This window comes from Haliotis rubra, unplaced genomic scaffold (assembly GCF_003918875.1).
Source record: "Haliotis rubra isolate DU_JTF1 unplaced genomic scaffold, ASM391887v1 Scf70, whole genome shotgun sequence".
Lineage (NCBI taxonomy): Eukaryota > Metazoa > Mollusca > Gastropoda > Lepetellida > Haliotidae > Haliotis > Haliotis rubra.
The window spans coordinates 2,339,284-2,366,006 of record NW_025767413.1 but is presented as its reverse complement, the minus strand read 5'-3'; the positions used below and the strand labels follow the sequence as shown (position 1 = coordinate 2,366,006).

Below are 26,723 nucleotides of genomic sequence, written 5' to 3'. Positions count from 1 at the left end.
ATCAGTCTTGACATTTTAATAATAGTGGATATTTGTAAAGCGCCAATGTCCACCCACTCATGCATGCTCATGGCGCATCCAGGCGATACACTGGATGTCAACGTCATCAGTTCTAGTGACAATTAAATCCAATGTATGGCACATGTGTAGAGTATGCATTCTGCTGTGGAAGACTTTATGATTGCAGAATACTATTGACCTTCCAGGCCTTGATTATGGGTGTGACCATTACCAGCCACAAGGCGGTGTTTCCGGAAGAACGGGTGTCTCTGTGGACACACATATATGCTGCACACTATGTATCAATGTAAAATGTCAAGCTCGGAAATACACGTAAATAGTCGTTTTATGTTGTAGTATATTAAGTTAAATATTTTGATGAGGTACATGCCGAATTAGCTGTTGTATACATTATACATTTACAAAATTGAAAAGTGGCTTTCTTCATTCAAATGTTTAAATACGAAAATAACACAACGACGTCCAACATTAATTAGCAATAGAAGTATCAGTTACGAAATATTCTCAAAATTAGAGGACTTCAGTGTATATTTACAATATTTCAAATAGGTGCTTATATGTACAGCAACGAGTGAGACAGGGCATGGGACACACATTCCAGGAAGTATAAGACAAGCATGACTTGTGTGCTGATATTAACCGTAGTTAGTTCTCATTGTTAACATGAAAACGAAATAAGCATTTTGTGATTTGTTAAAATTGTGTACAGCCTGTAAACAAGCATGTCCCTTATACATTTTCCTTTCCGCATTTGCCAACTTCCTGTGTATATATTATCCATGTGTATAAATACATATGTAACAATCCGCTCAAACGAAATTTCATTGTTTCACTAATTTCACTGTACCCTCTTCATGTAACTAGGCGGTGGGGTAGCCTAGTGGTTAAAGCGTCGGCCCGTCACGCCGAAGACTCGGGTTCGATTCCTACATGGGTACATTGTGTGAAGCCCGATCCTGGTGTCCCCCGTCGTGATAACGCTGAAATATTGGTAAACACAGCTTAAAACCAAACTCATTCACTCTTCATGTAACTCCTACATAAGCAACTGTATATCAAATTTTGATACTGATAAAAACATTTTGTTCTTATATAGGTGCATGTAGCTCCCAGTAAACTTATTTCCCCTTTCGATATCAATATAACTCTAATAATATATAGATGCAGTGAGAGAGTCTAAAATCCGGGCTGTGAAGTAACCAGGAGTACAGCCCGGATAACACATTCCGGATCGTAATCCACGGAAACGGGTTGTCTCCCTTTAAAGGTTTATGGACGTTCATAACATATGGAGTTTCGCGGTTCTTCTAAACATGTTCAGCTTAAACTGATGAAAACATGACTACTGTCTTGATGATATAATGAATTCATTTCACATAGCCGGTGCGAAGTAGTTGCTTTGAGCTGATCCACTTGAAACAATATTTCAATAATAATAATGATCCATCACCTGTCATGTTACGTCATTTCCGTTGTAATCCTTTCATCCGGGACAGACACTGTTGAAGAAGTAATCCTTTTTGTCTATTCTGTACATCACAATCGTCCGCAACAAAACACATTTTTCAGCACTTTGCAACACTCACGGCGAAATCTGACGTTCATGACACCGTAGATGATGGGATTTGCTGCCGAGTTCACAAAATATGAGCGTAAGAATATATTAAAGAATACAGTGCCAACATCATCCAGTTTGTAGTCAAAGTCTTTAACGGTAGACCTCGCAATAACTAAAGATAGGTGAGGCACAAAACTGAGTATAAATACGATCGTTACCATGAATGCTATCGTGGTAGTCTTGTTGGTCCGTCTCTGTGACGTCATACCTCGACGCGGACTATGCCCTGTTTTGTTGGGTACACTTCCGTCGCTATCCGCAGACGACAACTCCATAGTGGTACCAGTTGACGGTGTGTTTTGACCAACCTGTCTTGAGGTTTTGGTATGTTTCTTAGCAGTCCGCCACACTAAGAAATACAAGACACACAACACAACAGCAGTAATAATGAATAACAAAGCCAGGACGCCATTGTAGATCAGAGGATACAGAGTATGTTTGAGAGCATCGCTTGTGGAACAGTCTTTACCAATCAAGTGCTCAACACCAGTGTCCGCTGATCGGATACCATATATCATAATAGCTGGCCATGAAAACAAAGCGGATAAGAGAATTGAAACACCTATGACAATCTTCATCTGGTTAATGCCAAGTTGTTTCTTGTGAGGACAACACACCTTCCGGTAGCGATCAACTGCTATACCAAGGAGAGTGAGTATGGAACACATTGCGCAGAAGGTGTTGACACATCTAAACATTTTGCAGGCGAACACGGACTCGAACATGAAGAAGAACCTTATGTCCGCTATCTCTGTAGGCATGGCGATTATGCAGCTCAGAAGATCAAACACTGCCAGGCAGGTTATCAGGACACTCTGGGTACTGGTGGTCAGTTTCGTTGGGAAGACGTACACTACGAGAACGTTGCCAACGAAGCCCACTATCATCATGACACCCACATACACCATAGCGGGTATGAGCAGCATTGCCATGGCGTCGTTAAGTTCCTGTAACGTCACGTTGCTATGCGACATGTTCGCCATTTTGTCTCCTTCTAGTCTGTCTTCCAGATCCAAGAGAATAGATAAAACAGGTGTGCTACTGATGCCTAGAATGATTTTGCAAGTCGAGATATTCTCAGCTCTAGAAATAAAGGATTGTCCTGGGCTCCATTTGGACTGTTATTTAGATATATATGTTTTAATAAAATATCTTTTTCTTGTACTAAATATCAGTCCAGTCTCTTTGAAGTGCACACTGTTACTGGTGTGTGATTGCAGGGAATGTCGTCGTGTTTTGGAATTTGAATACAAGAGGTTTAATTAACCATTTTGAAAATTCCTTAACCAGTTGACATTATGGCCTAATTCATGGCATTATAATTATGTCCGACGAAGTGGCACAACGTTTGCAGTGGCATGACCTTTCGTAAAATGGCCCATGAATCACTGTTAATATGAAGGCGGCCTAGAGTACGGGTTGAGTTGTCTCCCTTTGAGTGTTTTCTCGTCACCTGAAACAAGCAATACAAACCACAGTTTAACATATATAGCAGTTAACATATATATATAATAAGCATGCTACGCACAGATATCCGCTAAAATATGCACCCAATCCTTTGGTATGATGTAAACATCTTGAAATCTACTAATCCACTGACGTATATATCGCTTATCCTAATATCTGAGGAAAATGCACGTTATGAACCGGGGGTAAAATGCCCGGAATACTGATGTTATTATAGTCATATTCATGTCATCTATTGCCCTTCATACATGAATCATACCTCACATAGTTATCTCTGGACACAAGTTACACAATATATGTTTATATTATCATTAATTATTTAGAATCCTTCTACAGATACTTAAGTTTAGCACTAGAAAAAAAACTACCACAAGAGATTTAATATCATTGCTGGTTTGTTTATTACCAAGTTGAACGAAATTCTTCCGTCACATTCATTACTCCAAAACACAGTATGTTCTTCACTCATCAATAACAAACTGCCTTAGTTTAAACCACTGCAAAATCATATTTGATTTGCTCTAAACACCAAGCCACACCTACACTTCGGTGTATGGTGATGACCGCCAATATTATACACGTTGATACCCGTCAGCCAGAGTAGTCAGAGTTATGTCCCTTGGGTGTGAGAGCATCCTGAATGTATCCTTAATTTGTCTCTATGAGTTCCATGGGGTTGCCCAGCGATGACACACTCACACACTCACTCACTCACTCACTCGCAGTATTATTTAAGACAGAATGGGTTCTACAGTAAACTGGTATTTATTCCCCATCTCAAATTGCTGTATGGTAGATATGTGGAACACGCATCAGTGATAAAATCATTTCTGATGTCATTCCCTACTTTGATTCAACATACGTTTCTGTGCAGTGATTGTTTTGCCTTTGCATGTGTTTTTGTCAGTGTCACTGGTTGAGAAGAATACGCATGAATCAAACACTTATTGGCATTATTCATAAACACAATTTAAGTTAATACTATAATGGAAATCGAGTTGAGTTCAACGTTTCACGAATGTTTCTTACCATTTGTGAAACGTTAGGGTTTATTCGCTTTATTCACAGGATCATTGTTCAAGATATGCTATGTTCACAGTTTTCACATGAATAAAATCCAAAATCAACGTGAATTGTGTAGAATTTGAATGAAAGTGAGTTTAAAGGCTTTTGAAATAATCCAAGGCAATTTACGACCGGTGACACAACGAACGAACTTCAAAACTTTAATAGCATCGAACATTAATCGGCGAGACGAGCAAACGCTTTACCCACTAGACTACCCGTAGACCCAGTTTGCAGTTGTCGGTTGATACGTAAACACTGTAAATGTTTCTATGCGTCAGCGCCAGCTAAAATTGAATGAAACAAGATCTCGGCTTCTTACGCCAGACGTAAGAATCACTGTGAAAAATCCAACATGGCCTACGTGGTTACCTCAGCAATGTGAATATAAGAACAATAAGCTTATATTAACGTACACCTGGTATCCCCAGGGACTGTCAGGTTGCAGAATGTTGACTAAGATGTCGTATAGATAGCTGATATACATTTAAAGCCCTTCATGCAGTACAAACAACAAAATACGATTATGCAGCCTCCTACTTATGTGCAAGTGTGTATCTTTTGTCGGGGTTGCTCGACAAATATTAAACACAAGTGCAGGAGAACATCCAGTCTCGACAGTCTATTTAATAGCTTCTGCTGGGTATAATAACAACAAAGTTTGGAAAACAACTTGTCACTAAACAACAGTTGTTCGCGGCAGAACCCGCCATTGTCACAATTTGCAATAAAAGTTTGATTGTGTTGTTTCACTGCAGCGTACATCAGTACACCTGTCGTCGGCCTTTACACAAGGGAGACAATCAAGTTATGGACCAGGTCCTAGATCTTCGAAGCTCTCTTAGCCCTAAGATAGTCGTAAGTGAATGTTAATGAATGGCACTTACGAATATCTTAGCGCTTAGAGAGCTTCGAAAATCTAGGCCGAGAACGTCGACGAGCATTTACCGTTTTGTTGAAGCAAAAACTCATATTAGAGCAGTAGTCACATCTTACTTGGTCTGATATGAGATCAAACATGAACACTGCAGTATTACCAGTAATCATTAATCTGGAAGCCATTGAGCCCTACGTTTATCAACGCAAATCCTTAAGACCACTCCCAGTTCTCACGTTCGTAAACGCTGCGTACAATTCCAATCTTAATCGCTCATCTCTTTGTACCGTTGTGACAGTGGATATAATTTAGTGTTGACACCCCATGTGAACTATGTAACCTGCAATCATATCCTTCTGTCAATCTGCAATGGGTGTTCATTATTGAATATTGGATGTCGCTACTTCTTTCATTGCAGCCAGCCACACCTGATAAGAGTGTAATGTATGCAGTAAACCGATACTTAGGTCTTTCATGTACGTCTCCATGCCTTGTGCGAAGAAGACTCATATGTCATTACAGTGTCAGAGAGGGCAATACATGTGCATATGTTGTACATTGCTAAGTATACGATAAATATTCATGGACATTTGCCCACCACAGTATCAAAGATAAACGATCATGAACATGAAATGCATGGATTTTAAATTTGAAAAACGAAACATCTTTCGTTTTATCAGAAGAAAGTTCGTTCCTGATTCGTGCGTGCATAAGGACGTGCGTGATTGCGTGTTTGTACTCGTCCGAACTAAGGCTGGTTCATAGTGCTGGCTGCATAAAGGGTTGGGGTTTTGTACATGTATCATGAGACCGGGAATCGAGCTATCTAGGCAAGCACTGTATCCACTGAACTAAGGAGTCGGTCCGGGCACATGTAACCAGTCAGAATGATGCATTGCATTTGATCCCACATGAGGTCGATGGGATTCCACTAGACTAAGGCTTAGTCTCTGAATATATATAATTTTGATAGTAACAAACAAGCCCATTTATATTGAAAAGGAACCCTAAGGAGACCTGAGGAAATCTAGACTTGCTTTATTTAGGGCTTTAGCACTGCAGAGAGGGCTTGGCAGTAGGAGAAATTATGTGGTTCAGGGACTGTGAGACAGACTAGGATTCCACGTGTGGTCGATGGGGACTAGGGACCAAACTGACCAAGGCATGCAGACAATGGCTTCCTGCTCTAAGTTGGTATCAGACACTTCTTGGTGGATGAAGTCCGGTTAAACTGCTCCAGTAGCATACAATCTCACGTAAACATCGTGAATCCCTGAAGTGCACACCGCGGAGGTCAGTTCCTCGAGTTGGACCGATCCTTCATCACATCATGATCGCCCACCTCTACTGTGGCAATGATCAACTACCGGTAGGTTAGACTCCTGATAACTATATCTTTGTCTACACCACACTCGGGAACGACGATCTGTGAAGTTTCATCAGTGAAAGATACTGGAACCCAGTTCAGGTCTGTCCAGTTGACATGATCTTCATCCTCATCCAAACTCGCCCTTCTGTAACGTTAAATCAGTGACATGCGAATGCTTCTTTCCGATACCAACCTCACGGAGGCTGAGCAGACAGGTCAGTCGTGTCCATTTCTGCGTGCGATGGCAGTCACGGACTGATGACAAAATGCGGCGATCAGGAGAAACCTGTCTACCCGTTGTCTTAGTCTGTCTCACAGTCCCTGAACCACATTATTTTCCCCACAGCCTAGCCTTCCCTGCAGTGCTAAAGCCCTAAATGAAGCAAGTCTAGATTTCCCCAGGTTCCTCTGGTCTCCCTGGGGCTCATTTTCAATTTATAATAGGTTTGTTTGTTACTATCAAAATTATATCTATTCAGGGACTAAGCATTAGTCTACCGTTGTCTGTACGCCTAAGGCCACCTACATCTCACTGGTTAGCTGATGCCAACAGCTGATACAAAATTCAAGCCGTGAAGACCACACGTTGGCTGAGACCTGCAGAGTGAAGGGTTGGTGCATATCTTTACAAAATCGTTCCGTTATCAAACGATGTCTTTGGCTCTGAGGGAGTATTTAGAGCATTCAGTTGTTACGATCCTCGGTGACACACGTTATTATGCTCTCTGATAGTAATGTACTACGATTGTGTCACGAAAACACCAAAAGGTTTGTAAATAACTTATACAAATCATGCACGGCTATATTCGTTCATTATAAAACACAGGTGTTATGGGGGTACCCAATAAAGATGCTGTTCCAGGATAATCTGTTTTTATTTAACATATATGATATGTTGTATTTGGGATTACACTTTCTTAGTAAAGTACAGATTCTAACATATGTTTGGCTGAGTCCCATCCGGGATTCGAACCTAAACCCTCAGAGTCAGACACACTAAGTCAGACGCCTAACCGCTCAGCCACCGCGGCTTCCACTGAGCTGAGGGGGCTAGGCGTCTGACTTATGTGGTTTATGTGCTGGCGATTAGATGCCTGACAGCGGGCGCGGATGGGACTCAACCAAGCAAAAGTACTAGCTATAGAATCTGTTCTTTACTAAGAAAGTGTAATCCCAAATATAACATATGTTACATTTGACCACTTTCCAAATGGCACTGTGTATGCATATTATTTATTTGTTGGTTTCATTCGTGTCATCAAACCTGATCTCCTGAAAACTTTGAGTGGCACATGCACACCTACGTTATGTTATATCATGTAACATCTAGATGAATGACGTAATTTGAGAATGCAACATTTTAGGGAATTCATGAATGCCGATAACTGATTACCCGTTGTGAGACACATCCTAAATATATGGGCAGCTATTACACCACTTGATGGTCATACAACATTGCCTGGAACATTAATAGCCTGTCAGCACATTAGTGTCATGTATCAATTAAGGTATGACGCCCAAGGACAACCATTAAGCCCATGTTCACACTTTTCTAACATTTCAGACAAACGTAGCATATATCTATATTTCAGTTTGCAAACGGAATAATATGCAAACGGTCAAGGAAGATTGCACTATATCTATAACAGTTTCGTATACAATATAAGTATATTTATAATATACTACCCACCAAAAGTTTAGACTCACTAGTGTAAATGTAGCCACTTGCTTCAATCAACTGTTCTGAACTAGATTTTGCAAAATATTCCATATTGTTTAAATGTAGTGTTTACACATGAACTGATGTATTTTAACACAAATGCGTAACGTTGAAAAGATTATTGTCATTTCAATAATGATGAAACTTAGTGAAAATTGGCTAATTCTTAACCAAACTTTACACCAAAACGCATCTGTTCACATGCACGATATTTGCACATGCTTTTCAGCAATTTGATGCATGATCCTCGTGAAATTCATCTGCATAAGGTTTGCAGTTGGTTCCCCAAAGTTCGTGGAGAAATTAATCTTCGATGTAACCACATATATATACATAACTTACAGTGAGTGCTTTAAGTGAGTCTAAACTTTTGATGGGTGGTATATAATAGCTAATAGTACACCAGATCGAATACACATTCTAAAGGTCACAGTAAACAGAATTGTAATTTAGTAAAGCAATACAGTGCCTACAAGGACGAGTGACAGACAGGTATGCGTATTGCCCCGTGTAGTGATGATTCGTTGTATACTGTTTGCAATGTACTCTGTTGCGATTGTGAAATGGGTTATCTATATCCGTATCACTGATGTGTCATTATCTGAGGTGGATGCGAGAAACTTGAATAGCACACATTGCAATAGGATTACGTCATGCTGAGAGGTTGACACAATATGTATGCATCTATGTTGCGTTAAGAAAGTTCCCTAGATTAAGAATAAGAAAGTGAAATATACCTGCGTTATTGAAAAATCAATCGACGTTTAAGTAAACTAAATATGGTGTTTTACTGAACACGGTGCTATTGGCATTTGCTTTCACCCTTATTTCAGTATGTAATGGAAGCGGAACATATCCCTATCAAATAAAACACTCCAGTAATGATTTGTGCTGCTAATTACTATTTGTAAATCATAACCATTACACAAATCTTTGGGACTAACACCAAGGACTATATCAAAATGACAACAATTAAAAACAATTATTAAGAACATTAATAAAACAGAATATGTCTAAACACACCTTCGCCATGATGACTACCTGGCATATCGTGAAGCCTTACCTCCGTGTGCCTACATCCCAGAGAGCACCTGCCTTGTATCATCACACATGTAAGACCAACATGAGCGATCAAAGTGCATGTATTTCATGTTTTATCCACAACACAACCGACTGTTGACAGTGACCAGAGTACAACGCTACATAATCTCTGTCAGGGCCATGATGTCCTACCCTTGCGCCCCGAGCGAGGAAGATCACAGTGATAACCTCGTCGAGCTGTGGATTCATTAAGCTGTCAGGCAATGTCAAGTAGACTGATGGGGTCTATTTATCTATCCCGCCAGTACGGCCTGACTGTACATAGAACGGAGGTAACTTTATATTGCCGTGGTCAGACGTGGATTATATTGGCATAGAAGATAGGCGTTGGTAGATATGCTGTTTATTTCCTTAGTTATAGGTAGTGATTGAATATTGTAAGCATGGGTCATTTACATGTCACTGAAGCCAACAATATACATACTAAACTGAATATATGTATCGGTTTCAACAACAATTCTATCGAATTTAGGCAACTGCCCCGGAAATATTACCAATATCGTTAGTGTATGTTCCCATTTATGAAAGAATAGAAGGGAAATATTTTTTATTCTTTTTTTCAATATTGTGTACGTCCTTTGTGGGTCATTAATGGCTTTACACCGAACTTAGCAATATTCCAGAGGGCATAGCAGGAATAGAATTCCTACATTGTACGGAATGGCGAGGGATGGTAACGAGCGAGAGCTTCAACTGCAAGGCTACCCCTCCTCAAAATGTCCTTTAAGACAGTCCTTACCAACTCAGTTTCAAGTAGTATCCAGCATCGTCTTCCAGAGTGAATGAGAAAAATGAAGACGCATTAACAATGATGTTAATCAGCATTAAATACAAATACATCAATAAATGTTGGTGTTGATGATAGCGTGAGCAGATTTTTAAAAAAACAACTATATCAGTTTTATGCATGCATGCATACGTGTGCATGTTCATTGAATGTCGATATACTGCATCCAAAACTGTTCCACCAACAGGCAAATGTATAAAACTATTTCCTTACTGTTAATTAAATGTCGTTAAAGCATGTATGTGTTCGTATGCGTGTGAATGTAATTATGAATGTAATTACTCCAGGTATAAGTACCTTCAAAATGTCATATCTAAGCATGTGTGCACACCCTTTGAACACTTTGCGAAAAGGTACATCCTTGCAAACTCAATCACTTGTGCTCAGTACACTGGCACGTGTGCTCGTACACGTATACTAATGTACATTGTATATTGTATGTGATTAAATCTTATTCATAATAAGTGTTAATTGAAATAATATTCATTTCGATCCCCATCTACAAATTTCACACAATAAAATTAAACTGTTTCATTGTTCACAATGTAGACCCACTAAACCATATAACTGTATCATTCTTCATAACGTACCAACACTGTACCATATAACTGTATCATTCTTCATAACGTATGTACCATATCTTCATAACGTACCAACACTGTACCATATAACTGTATCATTCTTCATAACGTACCAACACTGTACCATATAACTGTATCATTCTTCATAACGTACCAACACTGTACCATATAACTGTATCATTCTTCATAACGTACCAACACTGTACCATATAACTGTATCATTCTTCATAACGTACCAACACTGTACCATATAACTGTATCATTCTTCATAACGTACCAACACTGTACCATATAACTGTATCATTCTTCATAACGTACCAACACTGTACCATCAAACTGTATCATTGTTCATAACGTACCAACACTGTACCATATAACTGTATCATTCTTCATAACGTACCAACATTGTACCATATAACTGTATCATTCTTTATAACGTACCAACACTGTACCATATAACTATATCATTCTTCATAACGTACCAACACTGTACCATAAAACTGTATTATTCTTCATAACGTACCAACACTGTACCATATAACTGTATCATTCTTCATAACGTACCAACACTGTACCATATAACTGTACCATTCTTCATAACGTACCAACACTGTACCATATAACTGTATCATTCTTCATAACGTACCAACACTTTACGATATAACTGTATCATTCTTCATAACGTACCAACACTGTACCATAAAACTGTATTATTCTTCATAACGTACCAACACTGTACCATATAACTGTATCATTCTTCATAACGTACCAACACTGTACCACATAACTGTATCATTCTTCATAACGTACCAACACTGTACCATATAACTGTATCATTCTTCATAACGTACCAACATTGTACCATATAACTGTATCATTCTTTATAACGTACCAACACTGTACCATATAACTGTATCATTCTTCATAACGTACCAACACTGTACCATCAAACTGTATCATTGTTCAAAACGTACCAACACTGAACTATAAAATTGTAGCATTGTGCAAAACGTAGCCCCACTGTACCATAAAAATGTATCATTGTTCATAACGTACCAACACTGTATCAAACAACTGAATCATCGTTGATAACGCAGCCTTTTCCATGTGGTAATGCAAGGCTAGATAATGCTATTTCGAACAACGTGTAAACAGCTTCTAAGAAACAACTGCCAGATGTACAAATAATCATCATAGAATAGAGATGATACTTCTCCAGGAAGGGTCAGACATACGAAACACGATGACAGTCATTAAATGGCACTGTCGAAAGGGCAGTCGGTTTATATGTCTTGCTGACAGGGAATTCCACCAGCTTCTGTATTTTATGTTTCTGCGCAGCGTTCGAAATAGCTACTGGCCCGCTAGCAAATGCTAGCTGATTGTGAATCAGACCAATAATATATTGCTAAAGCGATCCCAACTCGCCAGCTAAAAATCACGGATAATTTGTTCTTTATTTAATGCTCATGAATATAATGAAGTCAATTATTAAGGTGTTAAAGTCTATCCGCAAAGGTAGATATATTTTCCTCTTGTCACAAAGGAAATCGCTAAATGCAGCACCGTGACAAAAGCGTTGCAAGAAAAATGGCGGCCGCTCTAAAGAGAGGTTCTCACCTGAAATTTTCAAGCAATGAATACGACTTTAAAATATTTTTTTTCTAACCTTGTTTTGACTAGTATTTGGTGATATAACCTCTCTGAATCCCTACACTTCTTAATCTCAGTGGAATTGACTGGTATAAACTAGATATATACACTGGGGTCAGGCTTTGCCAGATCTTAGTTACACAGTCTATGAGGTCCTGGCGTGTTTTGAGGCTGGCGGTTTCTTTTTAAGTCTAAGTTTGACACATTTTCACACATTTTCTATAATGTTGAGGTCTGGAGATTGTGCAGGCCAGACAAAAGTAGTGAGGTTGTTTGCTGTTTTCCACTCAGTGGTCAGTCTTGATCTGTGGGGTGTAGCATGGTCATCTTGGAAAATAAATTCATTATTTCCAAACACTTTGGTTACAACAGGCCATAAATGTTCATCAATGACTTCAATATACTTTTGTGAGTTCAGGGTACCCTCAACTGGTACAAGTGTTCCAAAGCACTCCTTCGTTATGCACCCCCAAAACATACAGCTAATCCGAGCCAGTACCTTCAGTGCGTTCAGACACTCGGGTCTCCACTTCTCATCAGATTTTCTCCAAACATAAACAAATATAGATACTAGTATACAAAGTCAGGGAGTGCATGACTCCAGCAGCAAACTTCATGGGTTGCAGGCATGCTCTAGCTAGTTATACATTAGCAGCAAGGAGTTACTAATTTCAAAGTGTGAAAATGTAGGTACACAAAGTCAGCGAGTGCACCACTCCAGCAACAGACTCCATGGATTACAGGCATGCTCGAGTTGGTTATACATCAGCAACAAAGATTTACTAATTTCAAAGTGTGAAAACATAGGTACACAAAGTCAGGCAGTGCACCACTCCAGCAACAGACTCCATGGATTACAGGCATGCTCGAGTTGGTTATACATCAGCAACAAAGATTTACTAATTTCGAAGTGAGCTAACATAGGTACACAAAGTCAGGGAGTGCACCACTCCAGCAAGAGACTCCATGGGTTACAGGCATGTTAAAGCTGGTTATACATCAGCAACAAAGAGTTCAAATTTTCAAAGCGTGATAATATAGGTATACAAAATCAGGGAGTACACGACTCCAGTTGCAAACCCCATGGGTAAGGCACGTTAGAGCTGGTTATACATTGGCAACAACAAGATACCAATTTTCAGAGAGTAAAAGTATAGGTACAAAAGTCAGGGAGTACATGACTCCAGAGACAAACTCATAGGTTACCGACATGTTGAGTAATTACTATTATTATGTTTTACAGATTAGAGATACTATGCAGCAGAGAGAGTTCGGGTGATCCTGGCACAGTCAGGCTGGTAAGGCTCATCATCAGCTCAGGGCGCTCGCCCCCTCTACACGCAGCCCAGACAGCGAATGGGACTTCTCCCAGGAAACAATGCCTAGTCGAACGCACCAAGAAACTTCCGGAGAATGTGAAGGCTCCCCAACACTGCAGCCTTCTGCATTACCCAGAGTGTCAGAAGGGCTGTGCTCCCGGTGGAGAACCCGGGCACTCTCCTGATCTGCGCCAAGAGATCAGTAGATACCAAACCAAGGGCACCGAGAACAATGGGGAGCCTGACGACAGTGTACTTGGGATGCAAGCGAGACATTTCAAAGGCGAGGTCCGCATACTTAGTATGCTTTTCCTGAATCTTGCCAATCACATTGCTGTCAAACGGGACAGAAAATTCAATGATATAAATAAATTCATTGGCTTTATCCAAAAGTACAAGATCAGGTATATTATTATTATAGGATATTTGGTTATCATTGACAAGAAAGAGTTACTAATTTCAAAGTGTGAAAGGATGGGTATAGAAAGACAGAGTGCAAACCTCCAGCCGCAAACTCATGGGTCATAGGCATGTTGGAGCTGATTATTTATTGGCCCAGAGACTTGCAGATTTTCAAAGTTCGAAGTAAAGCTATTAGGCCATTTTCTGTGAAATTTATAAATTCTGTTGTTTTTCTTAGCTATGTATTTTTCGACAAATAGAATATGCTGTATTGATTTCAGAAATCGTGACAATTGCAGCCGTCTGTTGTTTATACGTGAGACATATATGAATGGTTTCCCAGCGAGAATAATGTTGTTAATAAAATCATAGCCAGTGATAAGTCCCAACAGGAGTGTGAAATCTGACAATACAATGTCAATGCTAAAAGTGTTTTAGATAAAAATCCTTAGTTTGCTCCAGAACATCTGAACATGTTCACACGAGACAAAAACATGGATAATATCTTCTGGTTCTGATTTGCAAAATGTACAAATATTTTTGTCAATCAATTTCATTTTCAGCAATTCTTTTTCAGTATATATAATCTTGTGGATGAATCTACATTGGAAATCCAATAACTTAACATCCCGAGTACACTTTCTATAGTTTGTAAAAACAATACTCCAAGGCAATGTAATCAGAGTCATACTTTCCCACTTGTTGCACACATCAGGTAGCTCACATATTTTAATCAATTTGTCATAGAACCTTCTACAACCTTTTGAAGGTATAATAAGTTCATACACTGTGTCATTAATACCCAGATTCTGATTCTCATTAATAGAATTAATGACTGTATGTCTCTTTGAGACAGGGATATTTTTCAAAAGTCTACAAAATGTCCCTCTAACTGGATATCTGTTCTTAAACTCATTAAAAGAAAGTAGACCGGCAGGATTACAGAGGTCTTTAATTTCAGTGATTCCATACTCAAACCAACTTTTAAGAAAAAAAGGATGAATCAACAAACTGGTGATTAAACCAGAGGGTCTCAGAGAGTATTTTAGACAGATCATTCTCGTCAGTTTTGAATAGGCTTCTGTATCTCTTCCAAGATAGAAGAACATCTCTCCAATATGGGTTGTGCACAGTGCAGAATTGATCAATGTTTGAGCCAATCTGAGCAAGTTGATGAATAGGAACATTGCAAGGGTTATTAACGTCATTGTTAAAATACCTCTTAATAGTGGCTAATTTCAATGCAGCAATAAAAGATTTTAAATCAATCACCCTGTTTCCTTCTTCCCTGTAGTCCTTTCTTCATATTCCTCCTTTTAATCTTATAAGGTTTACCACTCCAGATAAATGTGAAAAACATTTTCTCAATATCATCCATGAAACATTTGGGAGGATTAGGGAGTGGTGTAACAATGTGTACTAAAGTAGATACAGCCAAGGTTTTAATAACAGTTATCTTCCCAGTAATAGTCAACTTCCTTTTACGCCGATTCCCAAGAATGTTCGATTTAGCCTTTTCCTGGTGTTGATAACCCACAGGTCATTCAAATCAGCATTTAAAACAATACCCAAAACCTCAAAGTTCCCTGAGTGCCAGTCCAGGACATATTCACTACATATTATATCTTTACTGTTAGCCATAGCTCCAATCCACAGGGCTTTTGTCTTGTCTACATTTATGTTTAGTCCGGTCATGCGATAGAAGAGAGAAAGAGTATCCATAGCAGCCTTCAGGCTGACACCGGAGCCATCCAAAAAGAACTGGGTGTCGTCAGCATATTGACCTAGCTTATATTCCTTGCTATTCAAGATAATACCCTTAATACTTACATTTGCACGAATCATGATACCTAGGATCTCTGCTACAAACAAAAATTGATATGGCGAGATCGGGTCCCCGTGCCTACAGCCTCTATTATTAGGAAAGAATTCGGAGAGATGTCCATTTTGGATAATGCAGGAGGTAGCATTTTTCGTTAGGATAGATATCCATTTCAGCATGTATGGACCAAATCCAAACTTTTGTAAAACCTTGCTAACAAATGTTTTTGAAACTGTGTCAAACGCTTTTTCAAAATCAATTCATAGTAAAAGGCCATTCTTATTTTGTTGTCTAGTTTCGAACATGATATCATATAACAGTCTTATATTTTCACTGATACATCTACCAGGGATGAAGCCTGTTTGATTGTCATGTATCAGATGGTCAAGTGTAACTTTCAGTCTATTAGTGATACAAGTAATTTACTTATAATCTTATAAATGGCATTTAACAAAGATATAGGGCGCAGTTCTTCAAATAATTTCTATCCTTTCCTTGTTTAGGTATGCAAGTTATGACACCCCTATTCAAAGTCAAAGTCAAGTGATCATTTTCAAAAGATTGATTTATATATCTAAGAATCCACTTTCCCAAATCCAGCCAATTTTTTTTGAAGAACTCGATTGAATAGCCATCAATGCCTGGACTCTTGTTATTTTGCATTGATTTAACTGCTTTAAGAATTTCATTGGCATTAATAGGCTTTTCCAGTTCATTTTGTAAAAGTTTTGGAAGGACAGGGGTGTTCAAGTCTGATAACGTCTGTGCACCTTCACGGCCATCGATACACTGCTGTTCAGAAAATAAATCCTGATAAAAGGCCTTTTGTTTATCTAATATACGTTTTCCATCAGTGATGATTTCCCCTGTATCAGACATAAGACTGGTAGACTTACTAACAAAGTTTCTGTTTTCTAGATTACAAAAATATTGGTTTTTTCTCCTTCCTCATACCATTGGATCCTATTTCTATTTTGCAATCCTTTAATTTCCTGTTCTTTAATTTTTTCAAATTCTAACTTATATTTTGACAAGTCAGCAAGGATGGTTTCGTCAATGTTTTGCAAATTGCCACGTATCGTATCTTCTAGATCATTTATTTTAGATTCTAATTCCAAAGTGTTTTCCTTTCTTTCTTTTTTTCACAAAAGAACTGTACGAGATAGATTTACCTCTAATATTCATTAACAAAGTTTCCAAAAATAGGCAATCATCTATGTTTAACTTTAAATCAATATCATCAATCTCGCAGATTTCAGAATGAATTTCATATTGTCTTTTGGTTGCCTCAATTTCATTTTTGACTATTTTAACGTATTCATGATCTCGTAGAAGAGATGTGTTAAATTTCCAGTAGCCCCTCCCTCTTGACTTATTGTCAGAGGGAAAAGTTAAAGTAATGGCTGAGTGGTCCGATTTATATCCTGGTAAAATTGCAGTATCAACAGTTACATTTGATATATCTTGTGAGACCAGAAAGAAGTCCAGTCTAGCTTGCTGCTTTGGATTCTTTTTCCACCATGTATACTTCCTGGCATCAATATTGAGGTCACGCCAAATGTCAACAAGATTAAATTCATCAATTTTCTCCATAATTATATTTCTAGCATTAGGGTTATTTACATGCTTATAGTTTTCTAGATCTATTGAAGGATCTATGACTAGGTTCCAGTCTCCACAAAGTACCATCGATTCATTATCAAATTCGTCAATTGCACCAAATAGGGTGTTATAGAAAGCAGGGTTATCTTTGTTTGGCCCATATACATTCATTAAAGTCAGTCTTGTACCATCAACACTAGTATCAACAATTATATAATTACCACTAGCATCTTTCTTGTATTTGTGTATGTCTATTTCTACATCATTGTTAAATAGGATTGCTACGTATACACCTCTAGAGTTTGAGCTAAAAGGAGCTATGATGCTATTAATTCCCCACTCATTTCTAATGATATTTTCATCTTTTTCAGAAATGTGGATATCCTGCAAACATATAATCGAGGCTTTACGTTTCCTCCATATATTCATAATGTCACGTCTGTTTTGTTTTTCTGCCAGACCCCTGCAGTTTGCTGAGACAATTTTAATTCTATTAACCATTATCCAAATATTCTTTGAACAGTTCTTTTAGATAATACTTGGCTGTGTACCTTATTGAATTCATGAGTCCAATCTATCCAACACTGCCTACGATTACCTTGCACCATACGACATAGTCGGCGATCACTTCTCTGGTCAGCCAATTTGGGCCTCCCACTTCTAGCCTTGTTTTCTACTGAACCGCAGGCAGAAGATTTCTTCCAGGCTCTACAGACAGTAGATTCATGTATCCCCAAAATCTTAGCAATGTTGCAATTTTTTTTCTCCACTCTGTTTCAAAAATATTAACCTTTCTTTCAACCTGGTAGTCAATTCTCTTCTGACAGCAGAGGGCGGTGGGGTAGCCCAGTGGTTAAAGCGTTGGCTCGTCACGCCGAAGACCCGGGTTCGAATCCCCACATGGGTACAATTTGTGAAGCCCATTTCTGGTGTCCCCCGCCGTGATGTTGCTGGAATATTGCTAAAAGCGGCGTAAAACCAAAATTCAGTCAGTCAGTCAGTCTGACAGCAGCCATGATTTCATCTCCAGAGTAAACAGGATGTCGTCTGCTCCACCTACTTCCTGTAGGTGCTAGGTGAAAAAGTAACCCCTAAAATATGTTCCCATATCAAAATTTATTTTTTTGATGTAAACAGTGTAAAAATTGTATCCAAATACCTAACGGCCATCTCAGCTCAAATACAGTGGCAGCCATATTTCTTGCAACACTTTTGGCATGGTGCTGTAGAAAAGATGTTAATAGGGATGCGCGAAAGAGGCGTCAATACCTCAGCATCTTCAACTTCCAAACACAAGGGATAAGTATTTCAATGTCAAAAATTGAAGGACCTTTTTTATAATGTTAGTTATCATTTAATAGTTGAATTTTTAAAAGAATTAGACTTGTTGACTGATCTGTAAATAGCTAAATATTTTATTATTGGTAGTTTATTATTGTTCGTGGCTGTACACTCAAAGGGGGTTGAAGTAGCGTAAAAATATTGTCCTCCTGAGAGGGTACGTAAGCCCCCAAACTTTCAAAGTAATATATAAGTTATCACATTTTAAACGTAGTATTTTAGTTATTTTAACTGTTTGCAAAATTTCCTACAATCGCCATCGGCTGAAGGGATGGTGTAAATCCAGCTAGGATCCATGCAGGTAGCAAAAGTAATGTAAGTCCCCATGGTTCCTAGTATGGTGATCTACCTTCAGTTGTTGGCGATCTATAGCCCATTTTTACATTGTATTGTCCAAAAATTGTTTTGTACTTTTACAAAGATATATGCAAGCTAGTTTTAACTCAATCTGTGATAATCTAGTGGTTTTACTGTCCTTTGCTGACAGGGTTTTATATATTATATGTATGTATTATGAATTTAGAACTAGTTTTAGTCACGATACGGCTGAAATATTGCCGATGTGACTTTAAATCTTAACTCACTCGCTCACTCACTCAACTGCCAAACATCACACTAATTCTGATGGATGTGCATTTTGAAATTGATATTTTGAAGGGCCAGTGAAGTGTGATGTGTTCTAGCAACATTTTTACTTAACTAACCCTCCTGGCCAGGGACTCTTCAAAATTAATTCATACGCTGTTTCTGTGTATAAGATTCCACTAAGAAATGAAAATTAATGAATTTCAATATATTTTGATATACTGGTTCACGAGGTAATAGACACAAACCTATGTATAAGGGAACCAACCTAGCACAGAACCCATATAATAAACTGACGTACTAAAGGAAGTATACACTTGATGCCTGGGGATAGTTTTGCAGAAACCGTATATTTTTAACGTATTTTGATTGTGTTTTGATTTGACTTACAATTCACAAGTTAGTGTCCGTGTTGTTAAAAATTCGTTTTGCTTTCAGAAACGTCCGTGTTTAAAATGCACGAATCGGATATCTGCCCCTGTATATTCCTGCTTTCTATACTAATATTATAAATGCTGATGAATATTTCGATGAACTTTGGCCCGAATTTTATCGGTCAGGTTATACGTGTATATACATACATATGTGTCCAACACTGTAGGTGTTGCAGACTGGATTCAAATTGAATGCTTACAGTATTGCGATCCTATTAAATCCCATATTTATCCTATTTGTTTATATGTTAACAAATAGAATCAGTATAATCAGACCATGATTTCAGTGTTTTAAAAGTTCATTCACTTGATGCAAAAATCACAAATAGACCACTTAGCATATTGAACAGGGTACAATTTTGTAGCGTGATAGTTGGCTTATGCTGAAGTGGGAACCATTCCATCTGCTGCAATATCAACGTTATCTGCATTGCACATTATATACTCACCAGAGGCCCTCCAGTGTCGTTAAGGAAACATTATCAACATCGTACATTATATACTCACCAGAGGCCCTTCCAGTGTCGTTAAGGAAACATTATCAACATCGTACACTATATACTCACCAGAGGCCCTACCAGTGTCGTTAAGGAAACATTATCAACATCGTACATTATATACTCACCAGAGGCCCTTCCAGTGTCGTTAAGGAAACATTATCAACATCGTACATTATATACTCACCAGAGGCCCTTCCAGTGTCGTTAAGGAAACATTATCAACATCGTACATTATGTACTCACCAGAGGTCCTTCCAGTGTCGTTAAGGAAACATTATCAACATCGTACATTATATACTCACCAGAGGCCTTTCCAGTGTCGTTAAGGAAACATTATCAACATCGTACATTATATACTCACCAGAGGCCTTTCCAGTGTCGTTAAGGAAACATTATCAGCATCGTACATTATATACTCACCAGAGGCCCTTCCAGTGTCGTTAAGGAAACATTATCAACATCGTACATTATATACTCACCAGAGGCCCTTCCAGTGTCGTTAAGGAAACATTATCAACATCGTACATTATATACTCACCAGAGGCCCTTCCAGTGTCGTTAAGGAAACATCATCAACATCGTACATTATATACTCACCAGAGGCCCTTCCAGTGTCGTTAAGGAAACATTATCAACATCGTACATTATATACTCACCAGAGGCCTTTCCAGTGTCGTTAAGGAAACATTATCAACATCGTACATTATATACTCACCAGAGGCCCTTCCAGTGTCGTTAAGGAAACATTATCAACATCATTATCATCGTGTGTCGTTAAGGAAACATTATATACATCACCAGAGGCCCTTTCCAGTGTCGTTAAGGAAACATTATCAACATCGTACATTATATACTCACCAGAGGCCCTTCCAGTGTCGTTAAGGAAACATTATCAACATCGTACATTATATACTCACCAGAGGTGTCCATTCCAGTGTCGTTAAGGAAACATTATCAACATCGTACATTATATACTCACCAGAGGCCCTTCCAGTGTCGTTAAGGAAACATTATCAACATCGTACATTATATACTCACCAGAGGCCCTTCCAGTGTCGTTAAGGAAACATTATCAACATCGTACATTATATACTCACCAGAGGCCCTTCCAGTGTCGTCAAGGAAACATATTCAACATCGTACATTATATACTCACCAGAGGCCCTTCCAGTGTCGTTAAGGAAACATCATCAACATCGTACATTATCAACATATATATACTCACCAGAGGCCCTTCCAGTGTCGTTAAAGGAAACATTATCAACATCGTACATTATATACTCACCAGAGGCCCTTCCAGTGTCGTTAAGGAAACATTATCAACATCGTACATTATATACTCACCAGAGGCCCTTCCAGTGTCGTTAAGGAAACATTATCAACATCGTACATTATATACTCACCAGAGGCCCTTCCAGTGTTAAGGAAACGTTAAGGAAACATTATCAACATCGTACATTATATACTCACCAGAGGCCCTTCCAGTGTCGTTAAGGAAACATTATCAACATCGTACATTATATACTCACCAGAGGCCCTTCCAGTGTCGTTAAGGAAACATTATCAACATCGTACATTATATACTCACCAGAGGCCCTTCCAGTGTCGTTAAGGAAACATTATCAACATCGTACATTATATACTCACCAGAGGCCTTTCCAGTGTCGTTAAGGAAACATTATCAACATCGTACATTATATACTCACCAGAGGCCCTTCCAGTGTCGTTTAGGAGGATACCGGAGCTTATTTAGCTCACATTTAACATGCCGTGCCTCCTCAAGGCGAGGACGACAATGCAGAACCAAACACGTCCGAGCAAGTGCAGTGTTCGGATCCAGATTAACCTAATGTCCTCTGCAGGATACCTCCTTGCGATTTCACTCTTGCTAAAGTTATGACCTCAGGAGTATATATTACCAGACACGTCACAAAAAAAGCATTTGATTGTTGACTGTATTGTTCATACGTTCACCTGATGGAGACAAGGTCAAGGAGTCGGCGGAACATGTTCGGCTAAACCGCCTGGGATAGTAAACGTGAAAGACCAGGTTGACTTCCCTTTAACAAAGACCAAACTGTATGTTACAATTTGTGAGTCAGCAAGGGAACGCGGAAACGAAAATGATTTACAAGGGCTCATGCAAGTCGCTGTGTCAACTGGCTTTGTTGTCGCTGGCCTCTACATTGCTGGAGTGTCAATATGTCCTACACAGGGTGTAACGAGTTAAGTCACGCTTCAAAACGCAAGCGAAAGCTGTGGGATTTAACTGCTAATACCTTAAAATTGACTGGAAAAATGTCTGCTGTAGTAATATTGGCATTAAATTTACCACTGTGCACGCGTGTAATTGTTCTAACAATTTTCACCCTAACTTTTGTAAAATGACAGATCTAAACACTTTGGGATTGTAACTTCGTACGTTTACACAAAGGCAATGGTGTTTCTTCATTTCTGAAGAATAATTATACCTCTGTATGAGTCCGAAACACATAATAGCGTCAGTGGCTTGATGCTCATTATGTCAATCACTAGATTGTTAGATTCTAACTCCAATATTTACAGACTGACGTCATGTACCTGGAATATTGCTGAGTGAGGCATTAACAAACAAAGCTGTGGGCAGATGAGCCTTGAAATATGCAAGATATTATAATGATAATCATTTTAATTCATGTACTGAGTATTACATGTTACATACCTTCACTTCAATGTGTGGTTCCATATTTACGTACAAATAGAATCTCGCATATCTTGCACTATCGATTATTCGATCAGGAATACACGATAACATGTGAATATGGTTGTGTTTGCAATGATGTTTATGTGTACACTGATCACTAAAGCATATATTCAGTGTCACATACTTTCAATGGAGATAATTATATCTTCTGTTGGTTTAATGTACGTTTGTTATTATCAAGCTGAAGCTGGAGATGGAACTACTTCATGGAACCTAGTCTCACAATGGTGACAAGTAGATGTGTTTAAAATTGCAAACAAAGCGAAGTAGTTAATTTGTAGTTGTATTTAACTCCTGGTGGATTGCCCCCTACTTCAAGGAGCACCTGGCTTACATGGGTGGCCAGCCGTGGCACTCACAGCCTACAGTGGGAATGGTCGAGGTGATATTTTCACACACATAAACCTTATCACTATCTGCAAGAACCTCTAGTATCTTGAGTTCCTCTCGGTTATGATGCATATAGATATGTGGGCGGGTGCTATTGTGAATATATGAGCCTAATGAAGAAATGTGTGAAATGGATAATGAAATAATTGGTTGTTGTGTTGTGTCAGTATATATATGTGTGTGTGTGTCTGTGTGTGTGTCTGTGTGTGTGGGGGGGGGGGCATGCTGAAACATAGGGTATCAACAAACAAACAATATCAATGTGACAGTGGGCGCGCTGTGTGTGTGTGCGCGCGCTGTGTGTAGGGGAGCTCTCTCTCTCTCTCTCTCTCTCTCTCTCTCTCTCTCTCTCTCTCTCTCTCTCTCTCTCTCTCTCTCTCTCTCTCTCTCTCTCTCTCTCTCTCTCTCTCTCTCTCTCTCTCTCTCTCTCTCTCTCTCTCTCTCTCTCTCTCTCTCTCTCTCTCTCTCTCTCTGTGTGTGTCTGTGTGTGTGTGTGAGTGAGTGAGAGATATCACCCTGTTAATGACAGTGTTACTTTACTTTCTTTCACGGTGTATAATAGCACCTGAACGAACGGGGCTATGTTAGTGATGAGCTGGTGTTGGCTAGCAGTGTAATATCTACTGTACTTCCAATGGGATCCTACCGTCGACAGAACTGCCAATCTTCATGGTATAACAGAGACCCGTTGAACATATAAGTATATCTTAAAACTATGAACTTGATTTGCCAAGGTCGCCAGTTGTTGCAATATTATGTTATTTAGGTTCAGGCATCACTGACCCGTGAAGATCCGGGTTAGAATTGGACTTCAGCAACCAATGCTTGTCGTAAGAGGTGAGTAACGGGATCTAGTGGTCAGACTCGCTGACTTATGTCATCGTATTCAAATTTCGTAGATCGGTGCTCTTGATGTTGATCACTGGATTGACTGGTTTTACAGATCGCCGTGATGCAGCTAGACTATTGTTGAGTGCGGCGTTAAACAACAAACAAAACAAACATCAGGCCATCACAAAATACAACTTGTCGAGGCATCATAGAACATTCACCTCAGAGGAACTCCGTGTTGAGTGTGCGCGTTGGGGACAGTCATTGTAAATGTCATCCTTATTGTGATATTGCACGCTTACCCTTTTTGCCAACACCTGGTGTCATCACTTCATAGTAATCAGTTATACAGTTCATCACTAATTTGCCTTTACGCCTTTGCTCGCAGTATCAAGCTATTCGTGAACACTATCTATCAAATCATATCAGTGTTAATACAAATATGTTTATGGTGATTCATCTGTTGTAATAAGCAGTATTGAATCATTCAGTATCGCTAAGAGTATTTATTATTATATCATGAATATATACATTTAAAGATAGAGAATAATTAACTAAATATCTAAGTTGAACAGCCTCATTCATGGGCTGTAATCAGTCAACATTAATTACTCGCTGTGTGACCGCCTCCGTGGTGTAGTGGTTAGAGCGTCCGCCCGGAGAGCGGAAGGTAGCGGGTTCGATCCCCGACCGCGTCATACCAAAAGACATTAAAATATGGTACTTGTTGGTCCCTGCCTGGCACTCGGCATTAATGGGTACAGCAAGGACTGGTCGGCTCGGAGTCAGTATAATGTGTCTGAGTGGGATATTCATGCTTCACTGCGGCATGGTATCTCAGTGGGCTAGCACTATAAAAACAGCTTAAGTCTGGGCTAGTACAAGCAGCCGCACATACACATACACGCACATGCACGTCGTCATATGAGCGAAATATTCTCAAGCACGACGTAAAACCCAATTTCACCTCACCTCACCTACTCGCTATGTGTATGCATGCATAATGATCATAACCATAATCCATTGTTTTTTACCTGATGAATTTTTGTCTTGTCTTTGTCTTAGTTATGATGCGTGTACACTTTAAACAAGTGTACTTCAAGAGAAGACAAGATGGTACTTAATGCACAAAGTGTACAAAACCCTGTAAGCCGCACACTTACACACATGTGCATGTCGCATTCAAGTTACATAACTACACTGCTTTGTAAAGAACACTCTCTACATATACCGTACATGAAGCTGCACCATGTATAACAGCTACACATATACATGTATACATGTTAACGTATGGCGAAAACCCATAATAACTTTGCCACAATAGACAATCATACATTCAAACTATGAATAAATTGAATACTGTACTGGATCAGTAAGGAAGCCAAAATCATAAACTTGCTGACTTCCATGTTAGTCTGTCATACAGACCCTGAAGCAAATATATCCAAGAAAGCCCACGCAAGTCTAGAAAATGTGGCAAGTCTAGATTTCCACAGCTCAGGGCTCCTTTTCATTATTTATTTTTTACTATGAACTTTTTTTCTGAAAGTACACCCAATTGGCCGTCTGTGGTAACGTATTGTTTTGTTTTTTAATTCTGTTGTTACAACCCTTCACGAATACATACAGGTGCCTTAACCAGGAAAGAAAAGAACGGGCAAGAACTACTATGTTTCAAATGGACATAAAAGAATCAAATGCGTTTGTGTTACGAGAAAATGCGAAGTTCTTACCTTAAACCGTCGACGCCATGACGTATTCCCATGCTCTACATTGACACGACTCGTTGTACCAGTGGAGTTCAGTATTTTGTCTTGTTTTGCTTGAGTGCGTTGTCTGTCCCAGCCTACCATATCCCCCGTCCTTAACCCTCTATGTTTAACAGTCTAACGGTGAACTAAACACCTCCTTTTACAGAAACACAAACATTTACACCCTTTATGTCTTATGACTGAAATGCTTTAAATCACAGGTAATCATGCTGAATTATTGTATTTATATAGCTCGTTTCGCCGCTTCCTCTTCCATAACGCACAAAGGGTTAACCGTATTATCATTCATGACACACAGACCGGGCGATATGCGTAACCCCACGTTTTGTAATCCGAATACAGTGGTTGTTCCCGGTTTTTAGGCGCTGTGTTTCAGAAATGATTGAAGCTAATAACGTACAAGTAGCTACACAAACAAGATGTAGACTAACGCTTAGTCTCTAAATATTTAATTATATAATTTCGGTAGTAACAAATAATCCTATTTGAATTGAAAAGGAGCCCCAGTGATATGGGAGATTCACTTGAGGAAATCTAGACTTGCTTCATATAGGGCTTTAGCTTTACAGGGTGAACTTGGCAGTAGGGAATGTAACGCGGTTCGGGGACTGGGAGACACACTAGGAGAGATGTAACCGACCTCTGCCTGGTTATATGACAGTTTAGCACCTTTAATGACATTCTTATTATGTTTGTTCTTGTTGTAATCCCTAGCTATATAAA

At 39.0% G+C, this 26,723-nt stretch overlaps 1 protein-coding gene across 4 annotated transcripts; it reads right to left on the bottom strand.

The window, feature by feature from the left end:
• On the bottom strand, window positions 1-26,115 carry LOC124258820 (trace amine-associated receptor 4-like). 4 transcript variants are annotated; one of them, XM_046692912.1, is made up of 2 exons: window positions 25,962-26,115; window positions 1-3,092 (listed from the first exon to the last, which is right to left on the bottom strand). In XM_046692912.1, the coding sequence occupies exon 2, from the start codon at window positions 2,620-2,622 to the stop codon at window positions 1,558-1,560; it is 1,065 nt and encodes a 354-aa protein (XP_046548868.1). In that variant the 5' UTR covers window positions 2,623-3,092; window positions 25,962-26,115; the 3' UTR covers window positions 1-1,557. The 4 variants fall into 4 exon arrangements, with proteins under 4 accessions (XP_046548868.1, XP_046548871.1, XP_046548869.1 ...); XM_046692915.1 differs by lacking the exon at window positions 25,962-26,115 and adding an exon at window positions 21,971-22,300; XM_046692913.1 differs by lacking the exon at window positions 25,962-26,115 and adding an exon at window positions 9,161-9,429.
• Between the last annotated feature and the right edge of the window lie 608 nt (window positions 26,116-26,723).